Raw genomic sequence first — 17,615 nt, 5'->3', positions numbered from 1 at the left:
TTGATTAAGTACGTTCATTTCCTGCCCAGAAACAAAGAATAGGATTGGTCCTAATTGTGTTTCAGAACACCAATTTTAGTAAAGTAGATTTTAGGTTTGTAAACTAATATGACTCTAAGTCTCTAGGGACAGCTGTATACAATTTCATGCTGTGTATTTCAGAGAGGACACTTGGTTATGGTCATATGCCCACCACATTTATACTTTGTCTTCTGTACTGTCTAAGTTGGTTCATGGGTTTCTTTTATGGAATTGGGAGAAGATCCTACAGGCAGACCTGTCAGGTTTTCTGTTTCTTAGCTGGAGAAGGCAATGGCACCCCACTGCAGTACTCTTGCCTGGAAAATCCCATGGACAGTGGAGCCTGGTAGGCTGCAGTCCATGGGGTCACTAAGAGTCAGACACAACTGAGCGACTTCGCTTTCTCTTTTCACTTTCACGCATTGGAGAAGGAAATGGCAACCCACTCCAGTGTTCTTGCCTGGAGAATCCCAGGGACAGGGGAGCCTGGTGGGCTGCCGTCTATGGGGTCGCACAGAGTCGGACACGACTGAAGTGACTTAGCAGCAGCAGCAGCTCTAACCTAATGTACCAAAATATCTTGAAATATCAGAGTTGACATTTTGACATGCACCATTCATACATGCATACTGGGTAATTTAGAATTCAGTTAAAGAGTTTAAACTGTAATTTAAAATACTGCTCCAGTTTATTTTTTCATATTTTCATTTATTGTTTTGTGATTGCTTAGGGGATAAAGGTGCATTTAAAGTTTTTTTGCCATATATGCTTGCATTCATTTCTGAGGAAAAAATAACCAAAAATTAAATTAAATATAGTCTGTCAGATGTCTGAAGTAGGTTATGACCAAAGTCACTCCCCTTTGAAAAAGAAATGTGTATAAGAGAAATTCTTACTTTGATAACATAATAAAGGTCTAATTTGAGAACAGGAACAGTATTTTCGTCATCTTTTGGTTTATTGCTTTTTTTTCCCTCCCCAACTATTAAAGTCATTCCAGACAGGAAGTTCACATACATCATGGTGAGACAAATTTTGACTGAAGAATAGCACTTTTGTATCTAACACCCGGCTCTTAAATAAGATAAATGTAGGTTATCACTGTCCTGAATCATGAGTCCAAGGAATGGAATGAATAAGCAGAAAATTTTCTATTCTAAATGGAAAATACTTAAAAAAAAATCACAGAGTGCAATATAATTCTGCCAGGGGTCAGTTCTGACCTGAAACAGAACCAGAGGTGCCCCCTGTGTGGGGGGACACCGTGTACGTTCTCTCCTCTCTGTCTTTTCTCCTGAACTTGTTTGTGGGGAAGAAAGAGAATATTGCCATGTGATTTTTGCCACATTTCATCAAGGAAAAGCAACCAATTTGCCTCTAAAGAGCAACATTTCAGTGGATTCCCATTGATACATGATGCCATAAAAATATATCTGAACTAAATTTATACCTGATTATTGATTTGGGTGAATGCTTTAGTACCAGAGGAGAAAGATTCAGGATCAAGTACACTCACAGGTTCTTACACCAGAGTCAGTGTCAGCCTCCAGGGAGTTGGAGACTTACCTTTGAGGGAAAAGGCCGTTAATGACCATTAAATTTGAGTATCTAGTTTGAATTCGCATCAGGAAATTGATCATGAAGGACATTGTTATATTACTATGAAACTATTTCTTTTAAGCCAAAAATACCTTCAAAAGCAATGAATACAAGTCTGACACAATTAACAAACCAAATGTAACCGGTGACACTCTTTTCTGAGCAATAGTTTTCCTTTAATGGGTCCTTCTTAATACTGAGATAGACCAAATCCTCCTTGCCTTTGGTCTTTGAAGATGTGAGTGCATATACGAATAGTGGAGTTTGAAGCTTGAGATTATTTTCTTGAAATTTGAGATCTGTGTGATTTTTTTCCAGCTGTGTCATTTCTCTGGAATGTGTTTTAAAATCATGACACCTTTCGATAGTTCCCCCAGAAATCTAAAACGGCTGTCACTGCCATTTTGTTCCGTCCTTGGGGTCTGAGCTGGACATGAGGAAGCAGATCCACAAATAGTGGCTCCGTTTCTCTTTGCAGTTGACAGTCTTAGTCTTTTTAATCACTGTTGTTTGATTTTAGCTGGGTATGTCCTTGGCTTACTACTGATCAGATACTTTAAATGATTCATTGTTTAAATTTTATTTTATTAACTGTGATGAAATACTTGTAACATACGATTTACTGCGTTTACCATTCTAAGGTGCATGGTTCAGTAGTGTTCTGAACCCTTTACTTTGTAAATAGAAGCCTCTTTCAGTTTTTATATTTGACAAGCATCTTAGCGCTGCTGTAGCTAATTACCATAGATTGAGTGGCTTGTCGGAGAAGGCAGTGGCACCCCACTCCAGTACTCTTGCCTGGAAAATCCCATGGACGGAGGAGCCTGGTAGGCTGCAGTCCATGGGGTCACTAAGAGTCGGATGTGACTGAGCGACTTCACTTTCACTTTTCACTTTCATGCACTGGAGAAGGAAATGGCAACCCACTCCAGTGTTCTTGCCTGGAGAATCCCAGGGATGGGGGAGCCTGGTGGGCTGCCTTCTGTGGGGTCGCACAGAGTCGGACACGACTGAAGCGACTTAGCAGCAGCAGCAGAGTGGCTTGTAAACAATAACAATTGATTTCTCACAGTTCTGCTAGGGTGGGAAGTCCTAGATCAAGATGTGGGCAGATTTGGTATCTGGTGAGGACCTGCTTTGAGATTATAGGGGGCTGGTTCTTGGCTTTGAGGGCACATGGGGAAGGGGGCCAGAGAGGTCTGTGCTGGGGTTGCTTCTATGAGGGTGCTAATCTGTCCATGAGGGCCCCACCCACATGTCCTAATCACCTCTGCAAGGTCACCCACCCCACCCCGCTTCCTAATACCATCACCTGGGGGTTTAGAATGTCAACCCATGAATTTGGGGGGACACAGACATTCTGTCTACAGCCTCGAGTAACTCTTTCTTGTTTTGTTTTATGTCGTGTTGTTACAGAACTCCAAGATGGGAGGCAAACTGAGCAAGAAGAAGAAGGGGTACAATGTGAATGATGAGAAGGCCAAGGACAAAGACAAGAAGGCTGAAGGGGCTGGGACAGAAGAGGAGGGAACCCCAAAGGAGAATGAGGCCCAGGCTGCTGCCGAGACCCCAGAGGTGAAGGAGGGCAAAGAGGAGAAGCCGGAGAAGGATGCCCAGGACACCACCAAGCCCGAAGACAAGGAAGGCGAGAAAGATGCCGAGGCAGCCAAGGAAGATGCCCCGAAGGCAGAGCCTGAGCCGACGGAGGGGGCCGAGGGCAAGCCAGAGCCCCCCAAAGATGCTGAGCAGGAGCCGGCGGCTGCCTCAGGCCCCTCCACTGGCGGCGACGCCCCCAAAGCTTCGGAGGCTGAGGCAGCAGAGCCTGCGGCCCCCACCAAGGATGACAAGAGCAAGGAGGGAGGGGACGCCACAAAGACTGAGGCTCCCGCCGCTCCTGCCGCGCAGGAGACGAAAAGTGACGGGGCCCCAGCTTCAGACTCAAAACCCAGCAGCACTGAGGCTGCCCCATCCTCCAAGGAGACGCCGGCAGCCACGGAAGCGCCGAGTTCCACGCCCAAGGCTCAGGCCCCCGCAGCCCCCGCAGACGAGGTCAAACCTGCCGAGACCCCGGCAGCTAATTCCGATCAAACCGTAGCAGTGAAAGAGTAACAAAGGACAGCCTATGGAAAGAAAGAAAAAAGAATACAGCTTAACGACGACCTGTCTCTCTTGTCTCTCTATCTCTCTCTCTGTCTCTCTCTCTCCTATACTAACTTGTTTCAAATCGGAAGTAATCATATGTATTGCCCAAGAATAAGGATGTGGTCCCATCAAAGGGAGGGAGGGGGTGGGGAGAATCCAAATAGTATTTTTGTGGGGAAATATCTAATATACCTTCAGTCAACTCTACCAATCAGCCCTGGATTTTCAAGATCAATGTCTGAAAGTGCAGTACATCTTTTGTACCTGAACTGCTGTCACACGCGCTCCTGCCGCTAAGATCTGAACATCTTGTCTTTCTGCAAGGGGCGGGGGGTGGGGAGTGAGGCGTTTGATTCTGCCCGCAGGGCTGTGCCAAGGCAATCAGATGTTTATGAAAGCAGTATTTTCTGTGTTTTCTTTTTCATTTACAGCTTTTCTTATTTTGATATTTTTTTAATGTTGTGGATGAATGCCAACTTTCAGACAGCCCACCGTAGCCTGTCCACATGTATCTTGATGCCAATACTCCATTTTTCCTCCCCCGGTCTTTTTGGGAATAACAAACATTCTCTCATCCTACTTAGCCTCCCTAGATTTCTCATGACGAGTTAATGCATGTCCGTGGTTGGGTGCACCTGTAGTTCTGTTTATTGGTCAGTGGAAATGAAAAAAAAAAAATAAAAAAAGTCTGCGTTCATTGCAGTTCCAGTTTTCTCTTCCATTCTGTGTCACAGACACCAACACACCACTCATTGGAAAATGGAAAAACATAAAAATTAAAAAAAAAAACAAAAAAAAATGTACAATGGATGCATTGAAATTATATGTAATTGTATAAATGGTGCAACAGTAATAAAGTTAAACAATTAAAATGAAGTCATGAAGACTACTGGTTTTCTTTTTACCACCATTACCCTTCCCTGCTCCTGGGTCATTGCCTCAGTAGAGAACAGAACAATTATTGGGAGTTTTCTTGGGTATATTTGGATAGAAAAATAAAGCAGGATCTTCAAGGTTATTTGTTTAAAAAATGAGCTGGATCAGTGTCAGTCTACGGAGATATACTCTTAAAAAAATGAGGATGTGATTAATTAAAAGTCACATTTTGAATGAAATACATTGTAAAACAATAAATGGATTTGAACTTAAAGGCTGGGTAGAAGAGAATCATAAGGTCTTATAGATAGATAACATGCAGGTAAGTGGTGAAACCACTGAAGGTTATTTTATCTGTTTGTAAACATATTCATGGTAGCTGTGGACTGAAAGCAGACACGAAACCGGCCTTTACAGTGACTGGATTCCTGTTCCAGTTTTGCACTGATGACTGAGGGACTGAGGGCTTTTAAGGCACTTCTTTTTTCTTTACAATATTGTATTGGTTTTGCCATACATCAACATGAATCTGCCACGGGTGTACACATGTTCCCCATCCTGAACCCCCTTCCCACCTCCCTCCCCATACTATCCCTCTGGGTCATCCCAGTGCACCAGACCCAAGCTTCCTGTATCCTGCATCGAACCTGGGCTGGTGATTCATTTCTTATACGATATTATAAATGTTTTAATGCCATTCTCCCAAATCATCCTCCCTCTCCCACAGAGTCCAAAAGACTGTTCTATACATCTGTGTCTCTTTTGCTGTCTTGCATACAGGGTTGTCGTTACCATCTTTCTAAATTCCATATATATGCATTAGTATACTGTATTGGTGTTTTTCTTTCTGGCTTCACTCTGTATAATAGGCTCTAGTTTCATCCACCTCATTAGAACTGATTCAAATGTATTCTTTTTAACAGCAGAGTAATACTCCATTGTGTATATGTACCACAGCTTTCTTATCCATTCATCTGCTGATGGACATCTAGGTTGCTTCCATGTCCTGGCTATTATAAACAGTGCTGTGATGAACATTGCAGGCTTCTCTCTTACATGTAAGGGGGTTAAAACAAACCCGTTTGACTTCTGAAATACTAGCTTGTGTATATGCCTGGTGATGGTTTTATGGGGTGGACAGGTATGTCCCAACAGAAGGTATGTCACCTCTGTGACACACCTTGCTTTCTCCCCCAGGACTGGAATGGCGACCCCAGGCTGCTCATATTCCATAGATGGGGAAGGGTTGGGAAATTGGTATCAGCAGTCGCTTTTATGGAGCAGTGAGGCAGGTGCATCAGTCCTTTAACCTAAGAAAAGAAGGAATTGTCTCAAATCTCTTGGTGGTGGTTTAGGTCTTTTGCAGTTGGTTATTAAAAGCCAAATCTCAAATATAAAGCACTTAAAAGTGAAGTGAATCCTGAAAAGTGAAGGTTGCTCAGTCATGTCAGACTCTGACCCCAAGGACTGTTACAGTTCATGGAATTCTCCAGGCCATTTACTGGAGTAAGTAGCCTTTCCCTTCTCCAGGGGATCTAACCAACCCAGGGATCAAACCCAGGTCTCCCGCATGCAGGCAGATTCTTTACCAGCTGAGCCACTAGGGAAGCCCAAGAGTACTGGAGTGGGTAGCCTATCCCTTCTCCAGGGGATCATCCCAACCCAAGAATCCAACCGGGGTCTCCTGCATTGCAGGCAGATTCTTTACCAACTGAGCTATCAGGGAAGCCCCGAAGTTAATCCTAGACAAAGATTTCTCATGATTGAGTCCATGAAATGGCAGGTTTGAGAAGAGTGGGTTGGGTGGTAATAGAGAAATAATAGTAATAGAGTAATAAATAGACCCTGACCTAGGAAATTTTCTTTAGAATTTGTGAAGGGCCAGTATACTGGAATTAATCCCCCAAATTAGTTCATCCTCATCCACTAGTGAACAGTGGATGAGGAGGGACCTTATTCGGTTTTTTTGGGTTACATTACACAGGATTAAAAAAGAAGTCCCCTCCAATTATCATCTCAGTAGTCTAGACTGTATCACACTTAAGATGTTGCCAGTGGGTTATACTGGAGAAGAAGAAACGGTGAAACTGGATACTAGGGTTCAATGCGGTTTCTTGTTTCTATAGTGAAATAAATTTGAACTCTTAATGCTTGAAAGCACAGCAAGAAATATGTAAACACATTAACCACCAAGCAGCTGTTTTAGGTAAGAAAAATAGCAGAGAAATGTCCACATTATTACCAGTGTGTCCTGGCCTATGTAAAATAGCTCGGGGGTGGATTAGTGGTGCTGGTAGAGAGAGAACAGATTCTTTGAACCATGGAGGGTATTTAAATGATTACTAATATTAAGTACCATGCATTTCTTACAGATAGATGTGCTCGTTGATGAAAGTCATATAAATTCACTCTCTTCATCCTTTTCTCATAAAAAACTCACTAGGCTTTTGGGTGATTAGAACAATCAAATCAGTCTCTTGGATTAGTGTTTATCGCTATAAATTCCCATTTAGGGATAAACGAAAGCAAGGAGGCACTTTCCTTAGTTTATTTACACTTAAAGTTGTGTGGGAGAATTAAAAAATCCGAGTTATTTTTCTCTTTTCTAACTCCAGTCGGTGTTCCAGCAATGAAAAATTATCAGAAATGTGGTCCTCCAAGTACCAAAATCAGAATTTCAACCCAACAGTGGTTCATGACATTTAATTTTACTGTAGTGAAGAAAACCTTGGTTTGAAGTTGTGTATTCAGCAGAACGTGTTTTGTGTGTGGGAGTGATGCACTCAGCCCGGAAATGTTGAGCGTCCATTTTAACTCTGGAGGAAGCTCAATTGCTCCGTTCTCATGAATGATCTTAAATAAAGGGAAGGTACTGCATAGACTTGTGCGTCACTGGCAAGTTATTTGGGGACTCACCACATGTTTGGCTCACCACTTCATGTGTATTTAACATCTGCTTTACGGAGAAGAAAGGGTTCCACTCACTGGGTGCCAATGTACCTACAGCAAAAGCAACGGAGAGTGAAATGAGCCTTTCCACAGTGACCAGCTTTGTCCCTTTACCTTGAATCTCCTGTCCAGTAGCTAACACTGCCGCTGCACGTTAGGGATGGACTCAAGTCCTCAAGAGCTGGTGTGTGCCATGGTGATCCCGCCTGGCCTCAACCCTAAGAGCAGGCCATCTTCAGCCTGTCCGTGGTCACTGATGCAGAGGCCTCACATGGCCACCATCCAGGAACCACATTTGCCATTGTTCGAGGAGTCAAGGCCAAGGTTCGGTGTACACTAGGCACATGGTTGTCAACCATCTGGTGCTGATAAAATCTAGACATTCTTTAGTTGCCTCAGTTGGGAAAATTATTAAATGCAGCAGCTACACACTTTGTTCTCATAAAACATCCCCAAATCTTAATTTTCATGAAATGAAATACCATGCTCTATTGAAACACATTATCTTCATTATAACACTCAACATCAATTGATGTCCATCCACTGTCAAAACTGGCTTAGGAACACACATTTACATTGTTTCTTTACAGACATAAGGCTTTGACATATAGTAAATTTCACTCAAGTTTTATTTATGGAAAAAAAATTACTATTTAGATAATTTACTATTTTGTTGTAATCCAAATTCTTTCCTCAAGATTGATGAGATTAGTTCTCATTCTTTTGATTTCTATTTCCCAGCATAACAGTGCAGTTATTTTACTCTTTATTTTTAACCAATTTACACAATATTGGAAATCAGATGCTTGGAAGATAATTTTCTTACCATCAAATCTAAATGAAATCCTTTCTGGGTAGAGTAACCTTGATTTAGGATTTCCTCTTTCATCACTTTAAATATATCCTTCCACTCACTTCTGGCCTGCAGAGTTTCTGTTGAAAAATCATCTGTTAGCCTTATGGGGATTCCTTTGTATGTCATTTTTTGCTTTTCCCTTGTGGCTTTTAATAGTTTTCCTTTCTGTTTAATTTTTGTTAGTTTGATTAATTATGTATCTTTGTATATTTCTCTTTGGATTTATCCTGTATCGGACTCTGGGCTTCCTGGATTTGAGTGACTATTTCCTTGTTGGTGGGAATGTAAATTGATACAGCCACTATGGAGAACAGTATGTGGAGTCCTTAAAAAGCTAGGAATAGAACTACATTATGGCCCAACAATCCCGCTACTGGGCATATAACCTGAGAAAAGCACTAGTGAAAGATATGCGTGTACCCTGGGTGTCCCTGGTTCCTCAGTGGTAAAGAATCTGCCCACAAGGCAGGCTTGGATTGTATCCCCGAGTCAGGAAGATCCCCTGGGGGAGGGCATGGCAACCCATTCCAGTATCCTTACCTGGAGAATCCTATGGACATAGGAGCCTGGCAGGCTAGAGTCCAAAGGGTCACAAAGAATTGGACACACTGATGTGACTGAGCATGCACACGTGTACCCCAGTGTTCATTCAGCACTTTTAACAATAGCTAGGGCATGGAAGTGATAGCTTAAAGTGAACAATGTCAGGTTCATGATCTACAAAGAAGAAGATTTAGCTTCTGGACCAGGGACCAGGCTTGATCACTCAAAAGGTTTTATATAGCAGAGTTTTCAGTTTAGTTCAGTTCAGGCACTCAGTCATATACAACTCTTTGTGACCCCATGGACTGCAGCACTCTAGGCATCCCTGCCCATCACCAACTCCCAGAGCTTGCTCAAACTCATATCCATTGAGTTGGTGATGCCGTCCATTCATCTCATCCTCTGTTGTCCCCTTATCCTCGTGCCATCAATCTTTCCCAACATCTGGGTCTTTCCAATGAGTCAGTTCTTCGCATCATGTGGCCAAAGTATTGGAGCTTCAGCTTCAGCATCAATCCTTCCAATGAGTATTCGGGATTGATTTCCTTTAGGATGGACTGGTTGGATCTCTTTGCAGTCCAAAGGACTCTCAAGAGTCTTCTCCAACACCACAGTTCAAAAGCATCAATTCTTCTGGGCTCAGCTTGCTTTATGGTCCAACTCTCACATCCATACATGACTACTGGAAAAACCATAGCTTTGACTAGATGGACTTTTGTTGGTAAAGTAATGTCTGCTTTTTAATATGCTGTCCAGGTTGATCATAGCTTTTCTTCCAAGGAGCAAATGTCTTTTAATTTCATGGCTGCAGTCACCATCTGCAGTGATTTCGGAAACCAAAAAAATAAAGTCTGTCACTGTATCCATTGTTTCCCCATCTATTTGCCATGAAATGATGGGACTGGAAGCCATGATCTTAGTTTTTTGAATGTTGAGCTTTGAGCCAACTTTTTCACTCTCCTCTCTCGCTTTCATGAAGAGACTCTTTAGTTCCTCTTTTCTTTCTGCCATAAGGATGGTGTCATCTGCATATCTGAGGTTATTGATATTTCTTGAAATATTGATTCCAACTTGTGCTTCATCCAGCCTGGCATTTCACATGATGCATGATGTCTTCTGTATATAAGTTAAATAGGCAGGGTGACAATATACAGCCTTGACGTACTCCTTTCCCAATTTGGAACCAGTCTGTTGTTCCATATCCAGTTCTAACTGTTGCTTCTTGGCCTGCATACACATGTCTCAGGAGGCAGGTCAAGTGGTCTGGTATTCCTATCTCTTTAAGAATTTTCCACAGTTTGTTGTGGTCCACACAGTCAAAGGCTTTGGCATAGTCAATAAAGCAGAAGTAGATGTTTTTCTGGAGCTCTCTTGCTTTTTTTATGATCCAACACACGTTGGCAATTTGATCTCTGTTTTTTCTGCCTTTTCTAAATCCAGCTTGAACATCTGGATATTCTTGGTTCACGTACTGTTGAAGCTTCATTTGGAGAATTTTGAGCATTTCTTTGCTAGCGTGTGAGATGAGTGCAATTATGCGGTAGTTTGAATATTCTTTGGTGTTACCTTTCTTGGGGATTGGAATGAAAACTGACTTTTTCCAGTCCTGTGGCCACTGCTGAGTTTTCCAAATTTGCTGGCAAATTTAGTGCAGCACTTTCACAGCATCATCTTTTAGGATTTGAAATAGCTCAGCTGGAATTCCATCACTTCCACTAGCTTTGTTCATAGTGACTTGACTTTGGACTCCAGGATGTCTCGCTCTAGGTGAGTGATCACACCACTGTGACTATCTGGGTTGTGAAGATCATTTTTGTATAATTCTGTGTATTCTTGCCACCTCTTCTTCATATCTTCTGCTTCTGTTAGGTCTATACCATTTCTATCTTTATAGTACCCATCTTTGCAAGAAATGTTTCCCTGGTATCTCTAATTTTCTTGAAGAGATTCATCTCTCCTTGCTATAGCAGAATTTTATTCAAGTATAAAAAGAGAGAGGAAGCTTCTGACATAGACATCAGAATGGGGACGGAGCGTGCCCCCTTTGCTAGTCTTAGCAAGAGAGCTATATACATTTTTCAATTTGTTATTACAGTAAATCAGAAGAATGTCTCAATTTTGTAAAGGTCTTACCAGACCAACTCCCATGATTTACATTTTAAGATAAAGGGATTAGAGCTAACAATAGAAAGATCTTCCTAGACCCACTGCCATAATATACATTTAAAGATGACAGAATTAGTCAAAAGGGTCATAAGAAGTAGAAACATGTCCTGGAGCAGGATACATTGTTGTTATATAATCACTGGTACAGAGTTTAAGCTGAGTTGTTTGTTTTGTAATCATCAGCTCTAGGCTTAAAGAAAAAAACGTTTTATGAGATGAAGGAATGTAGAAAAAAAGTTTATCCTTTTCTCCTTCTCAAGAGCCCCAGACCCCTTTCAACTCCTCTGAGACCCCAGACTTCTCATCAACTTGCCTAAGAATTGACTCTCTCAAAAGCAACCAGATACCCATCAACAGATGAATGGATACAGAAATTGTGGTACGTATACACAATGGAATATTACTCAACTGTTAAAAAGAATGCATTTGAGTCAGTCCTAATGAGGTGGATGAACCTAGGGCCTATTAGAGTGAAGTAAGTCAGAAAGAGACAAGTGTTGTATATTACCACGTGTATGGAATCTAGAAGGATGGCGCTGATGAACCTATTTGCAGGGCAGCAATGGAGATGCAGACAGAGAACAGACTTATGGACACAGTGGGGGAAAGAGAAGGTGGGATGAATTGAGAGAATAGCATGGAAACATATATATTACCGTATGTAAAATAAGTAGCAAGTGGGAATTTGCTATGTGACACAGGGAGCTCAACCCAGTGCTCTATGACAACTTAAAGGGGTGGGATGGAGAGGGAAATGGGAGAGGGATTCAGGAAGGAGGGGATATATGCGTACTTGTGGCTGATTCATGTTGATATATGGCAGAAACCAACACAGTAGTGTAAAGCAATTATCCTCCAATTAAAAAAATGCTAAGATGAAGGAAAAAACAATATACCAAATAGCAGTGCCACTGATATTTGTGGGATTAATCAGATGAATTTTTCTTTGCATCCTTATAAATGGAGACCAAATTTTCCTCATTTATAACTGACATTGTTTTGGTCAGCCAACTAGTTCATGTTTTAAATGTTTAGTCAATGACTGCTTTTTGGCCAGGAGTTTTTAACCCTTCCTGTTCATGGGAAAGTGAAGAGAGTAATTCAGAGAGTTTTTCATAAAAGTATTTGTCTTTTTAAAAGTTTATGTATTTTTTGACTGTGCCATGCAGCATGCAGGATCTTAGTTCCACAACCAAGGATTGAACCTGTGCCCCCTGTATTAGGAGTGCAGTTTTAAATAAAGATATATGTCCTTGATTAAAAAGAAAAAAAGTTTCTTTTCATGAGCCTATATGCCTTGTGCCTTTTTAAGGATAAAAATTTTATTAGTGTATGAAATCTCAAAATCCACGAACCATTGGTTAAGTACATTTCTCCAAACTTCTCTCAGTCATTTTATTAAAAGCAATTTTTCTTCTGAAGCTGTGTACTTCCATTCACTTACATATTTAAATTCCTGGAGGGAAATCTTTTTTCAAAAGAACTATGCTCTTGAAAAAGGATGCTTGGCACAACTGTACACATTGAAATAGAAAATTGAATAGCAATATCATATATCTCTATCTCATGTACACTTGACCTTCATATTTTCCTAAGGCCCAAATATCACATTTGTTCCTCATTTCATTTCCTTTGAAGGTGGTTTTATGTTTCTCCCAAGTTTCCCTCTGAGTCCAGGAGAATTCACATTTAACATCATTTATTTATAAATTAATAAGCCTTCTATAATGTATCTACTTCTTTTGCTTTAACTCCCCCAGATTCATGTCTTTACTGGTCAAATGACAAAATGATGGCACGATAAGCACCAATTTAGAATCATCAAGAAAGCTTTCGTATTTGCTTTCTTCACATATGTTTTTGATTATGTAGTCCAGGATTTAAGAGTAAGAAAAAAGAGTCCAAAAATGTTGTATTGAGGAATTCTCATCTTGAATACGGCTTTACATCTATTTCCCTAATTCTAAGGCAGTTTCAGATAAAGGAAAACCAAGCCAGACAGGCTGTAGGCTTCCCCAAAGGCATAGGTGTCGGACAGTCTACTAAAGCTTAAAACGAAATTTGCTATTTTAAACTTATATAAATATTCTGATACATTAAAAATGTATATCTTAAAGACTCAGTTTCAGTCACTAGATAGACTACTGGCAACCTCACTATCTTTTGGCCTTTAAGCTGTGAATTTATTCAAGTAGAAACAATGTTGAAATAGGCACCAAAGACTATTCTTGCCTTGTTGACTAAATTAATCCTTAATATCAGTTGGTTTGTATTTAAGAGCCACACATTCAGAAACTCTGTCCCATCAATGTTGTTACTCAAAGGAAAAAGGCACTTTTTTTTTTAAACTAGAGGAAACCATAGTTACTTGTAATACATTTTTGTTAACAAAAAGAACAGTGAAAAAAACTGAAAAAGAAAAAAAAAAAAAAAATCCCTGAGCCCCTAAAATGAAAGCAATCCTCTTAATGGAAGGGAAAGACTACATTTCAGTACTTTACTGACAGAAAGAGCCCTGTTTGGAGATTTGCCATAAGCAGAAGGGAATGACACGTCTGATTACAATCACCTTTTACACAGGTTTGGGAAATTTGATCTGACAGGTGAACCCCGTTAAAAGCACTGACTAGAAGAACAGCAGTCCTGTAGCAGCAGTGAACAATTTCCATCCTCAGCACAGACGTCTAAGAATAGAGCTGCCTCTCAGCCGGAACCACCCACTGCAGCCACCAGAGTCTGACTAGTATGCAAATTCCCCAGAGGGTGCTTTTCCTTCTTCTTCTTCTTGAAAAAAAAAAAAAAAACTATATATATATATATATAGTTTTTTTTTTTTTTTTTTTTTAAGCTGTGTATAATACAGCCTATATTTTACTTGCTACCTATTCATCTGCTTTCTCTAGCAGGGGCTGAAAAATGCCTTGACATTCAGGGCAAAGTCTAAGTTTTCTAAATAACACATGCACACACAGACACACACACACTAGTAAAAACAACGAAACCAAAAATAACATAATTAGAAGACAAAAAAGAGTTACTTACATTTCTGATGCTAGCCAGAATTTCATTATAACTTAAAAAAAAATCTTTTATTTCCTCTCTTCCTCTGTATTTTGTCTTTCCCATCAAGTTTCCTACTTCTATTTTTTTTTCCTTGATCAGCTAGTGAAATTCTAAAAAGATATTGCCACTGTCTCCTTCCTCCTTTCCTTCCTTCCTTCTGCCCACTGAATTCACACTGAGGCAAATACATACCCTGGGTAAAAACTGTAAAAAGTATATACATCATAAGTGTGTACTTTCTACATACACATCAAGTGTACTGTTTTGTTTTCTACTTTGCACAACACATTATTCATTTGTTCTTTGCTCAGAAAGAATAATGTACTTTTCTTGGAACTCATCTGTACTTTATTTACTTTCCCCCTCCCCCCACTTATCTATAAGAATAACGGAGATTAGTTCAGGTCAGTGGCTCAATAGTGTCTGACTCTTTGTGACCCCATGAATCACAGGACCAGGCCTCCCTGTCCATCACCAACTCCCGGAGTTCACTCAAACTCATGTCCATTAAGTTGGTGATGCCATCTAGCCATCTCATCCTCTGTCGTCCCCTTCTCCTCCTGTCCCTAATCCCTCCCAGCATCAAGGTCTTTTCCAATGAGTCAACTCTTTGCATGAGGTGGCCAAAGTACTGGAGTTTCAGCCTCCCCATCAGTCCTTCCAATGAACACCCAGGACTGATCTCCTTTAGGATGGACTGATTGGATCTCCTTGCAGTCCAAGGGACTCTCAAGAGTCTTTTCCAACACCACAGTTCAAAAGCATCAATTCTTCGGAGCTCAGATTTCTTCACAGTCCAACTCTCACATCCACACATGACTACTGGAAAAACCATAGCCTTGACTAGACGGACCTTTGTTGGCAAAGTAATATCTCTGTTTTTCAATATGCTATCTAGTTTGGTCATAACTTTCCTTCCAAGGAGTAAGCATCTTTTAATTTCATGGCTGCAATCACCATCTGCAGTGATTTTGGAGCCCAGAAAAATAAAGTCTGACACTGTTTCCCCATCTATTTCCCATGAAGTGATGGGACCAGATGATCTTCGTTTTCTGAAAGTTGAGCTTTAAGCCAACTTTTTCACTCTCCTCTTTCACTTTCATCAAGAGGCTTTTTAGTTCCTCTTCACTTTCTGCCATATGGGTGGTGTCATCTGCACATCTGAGGTTATTGATATTTCTCTCGGCAATCTTGATTCCAGCTTGTGCTTCTTCCAGCCCAGCGTTTCTCATGATGTATTCTGCATATAAGTTAAATAAGCAGGGTGACAATATACAGCTTTGACATACTCCTTTTCCTATTTGGAACCAGTCTGTTGTTCCATGTCCAGTTCTAACTGTTGCTTCCTGACCTGCATATAGGTTTCTCAAGAGGCAAGTCAGGTGGTCTGGTATTCCCATCTCTTTCAGAATTTCCCACAGTTTATTGTGATCCACACAGTCAAAGGCTTTGGCATAGTCAATAAAGCAGAAATAGATGTTTTTCTGGAACTCTCTTGCTTTTTCCATGATCCAGCGATATTGGCAACAGGGAGATTAAGGAGGATTAAATCAGAATCTAAAATAATTTTAAATGGTCTTTGATGTGGAGTGCTCATTAAAAGGGAATCCTAAAGGTTTCACATCAAGAAACTCTTCCAGAAGGCAGGGCAGTGGTTCTGAAATGTCATACAACCTGACTACCTAAAAACTTCTAGGATATTGAAATAAACAAAATCCAGGCACCAAGCCATGATTTTGAACCAGCAGTTCCTATGGAAGGCAGAGGGAGGGGAAGAGTTTCACAAAGCCCTTCTTTGGAGTTCACTGAGATAGTGTGACTTTCATACAATTTTCAAAGAGACTTGGGTTAGAATCTGTTTTTCAGGATAATTCGATCTTAAGTAAATTACTTAACATCTCTGAGGCTCACTTACCTCATTAGGAAAAAGGAATAATAATAAGCTGCAGTGAATATTTTTTAGCAAGAGCCAGAAGTAACCAACTCTTGACATATACTCAATGAACCACAGCAAAGGTTTTAGTTTCTAAAAAAGCTGAGATTGTAAGCTCTGGCTTGTCTTTAAATTGCAAAGGAAAATGTAATGGGAAGACATTTCTTAATGTTTCCTTGGACATACAAAGACAATGACTATGGACTTGAGACTCAAGTTATCCTGGACGAAACAGCCTAGTTTGTAGTGCTGGGAGAGTGTGTAATTTCCTTGGTTTTGTCTTGCTGCAGCAAGAGGCGTGAGGGCAGGCCAACCCCAAATGAGGAGCCTCAACAAGTCTTGGCTCCCTCTTTTTATATCTTTTATCTCCTCCCCCTTGAGCCTGCCCTATGCAAATTAGGCCTAGCCAGCAGGGGAGCATGTTTGTTTCACCCGAGGTTCTCACTCAGGTCCAAGGATACTTCCTTTGCTCCCTTTTCGCGGGCCTTTTCCTTTCTTTGTCTGTCTTTCAGCCACCACCATTTTGGACCCCTTTTTCCTATTCTAACTACTTAACAGTAGGAAAAAAATAAAACACACATGCAAGGCATGGAAACCACTTGGTGTGGGGAGGTGGGGAAGGTCAAAATCCAAGATGGCTTTCCTGAGAATGTTCATATTAGGTTACTGAGATAACTAAGATATGAGTCAATGAAGGAGAATGAATCCCCTTTGTGTATGGCAGGTGAAGAACTTGGAATCCTATCTCTATTGTGTAGTTAACTTTGTGAACTGAGGACAGCATTAACTTCTTAGAGCCTCAATATGCTAATCTGAAAATTAGAGAACATGCCTGTCTAGGGATGGGGGTGGGGAATTGTGAAGAGAATCAAAGGATGTGTTTGGCACAGTGTATGAGTGTTACCAGGACTGTTGCCCCAGAATCATACCTCTGTCTCTCCCTGATGGAAACCAACTACTCTTATCTAAGTTTCAGGAAGAAGCTGCAGAGAGAACAAAGCAAGAACTGGATAGAACCTGCTAGGCCCAAGGTGGAAGTCTTGACTTACGGTAGACCTTGAACTTCATTGTAATACATTAGAATGCTAAAGACACACCCACCAGGGCCATGACTGCCATAGTAACAGCCAGAAAAGCCCCCAAAGTGCAAGTGGTCTCAGTTGTGTCCAACTCTTTTTGACCCCATGTACTGTAACCCTCCAGGCTCCTCTGTCCATGGGATTTCCCAGGCAATAATACTGGAGTGGGCAGCCATTCATTTCTCCAGGGGATCTTCCCCTTCCAGGGATCACACCCAGGTCTCTTGCAATACAGGCAGATTCTTTACTGTCTGAGCCACCAGGAAAGCCCATATAACTACTGAAAATGAATGTAGCATTGGTTCCAGGTAAAGTCACACCCCTGTTCTCAGATAAGTCATGACTATTCCTCTGGGGAAAGAGTATTTACTGTGACTGAGGCAGACCA

General features: G+C 41.0%; 1 protein-coding gene across 4 annotated transcripts in view; it reads left to right on the top strand.

The window, feature by feature from the left end:
- BASP1 (brain abundant membrane attached signal protein 1) overlaps positions 1–4,561 on the top strand; it is a 54,574-nt gene extending 50,013 nt beyond the window's left edge. For all 4 annotated transcript variants that reach the window (XM_070774824.1, XM_070774821.1, XM_070774823.1 and 1 more), the window contains exon 2: positions 3,037–4,561. In XM_070774824.1, the coding sequence (XP_070630925.1) occupies positions 3,046–3,729 (684 nt within the window). In that variant the 5' untranslated portion in view covers positions 3,037–3,045 and the 3' untranslated portion in view covers positions 3,730–4,561. The remainder of the gene's footprint in view (positions 1–3,036) is intronic.
- Positions 4,562–17,615: the final 13,054 nt, after the last annotated feature.

The sequence above is a fragment of the Bos indicus genome, chromosome 20 (genome assembly GCF_029378745.1).
Source record: "Bos indicus isolate NIAB-ARS_2022 breed Sahiwal x Tharparkar chromosome 20, NIAB-ARS_B.indTharparkar_mat_pri_1.0, whole genome shotgun sequence".
Lineage (NCBI taxonomy): Eukaryota > Metazoa > Chordata > Mammalia > Artiodactyla > Bovidae > Bos > Bos indicus.
This window is presented reverse-complemented; position numbering and strand designations above follow the sequence as displayed.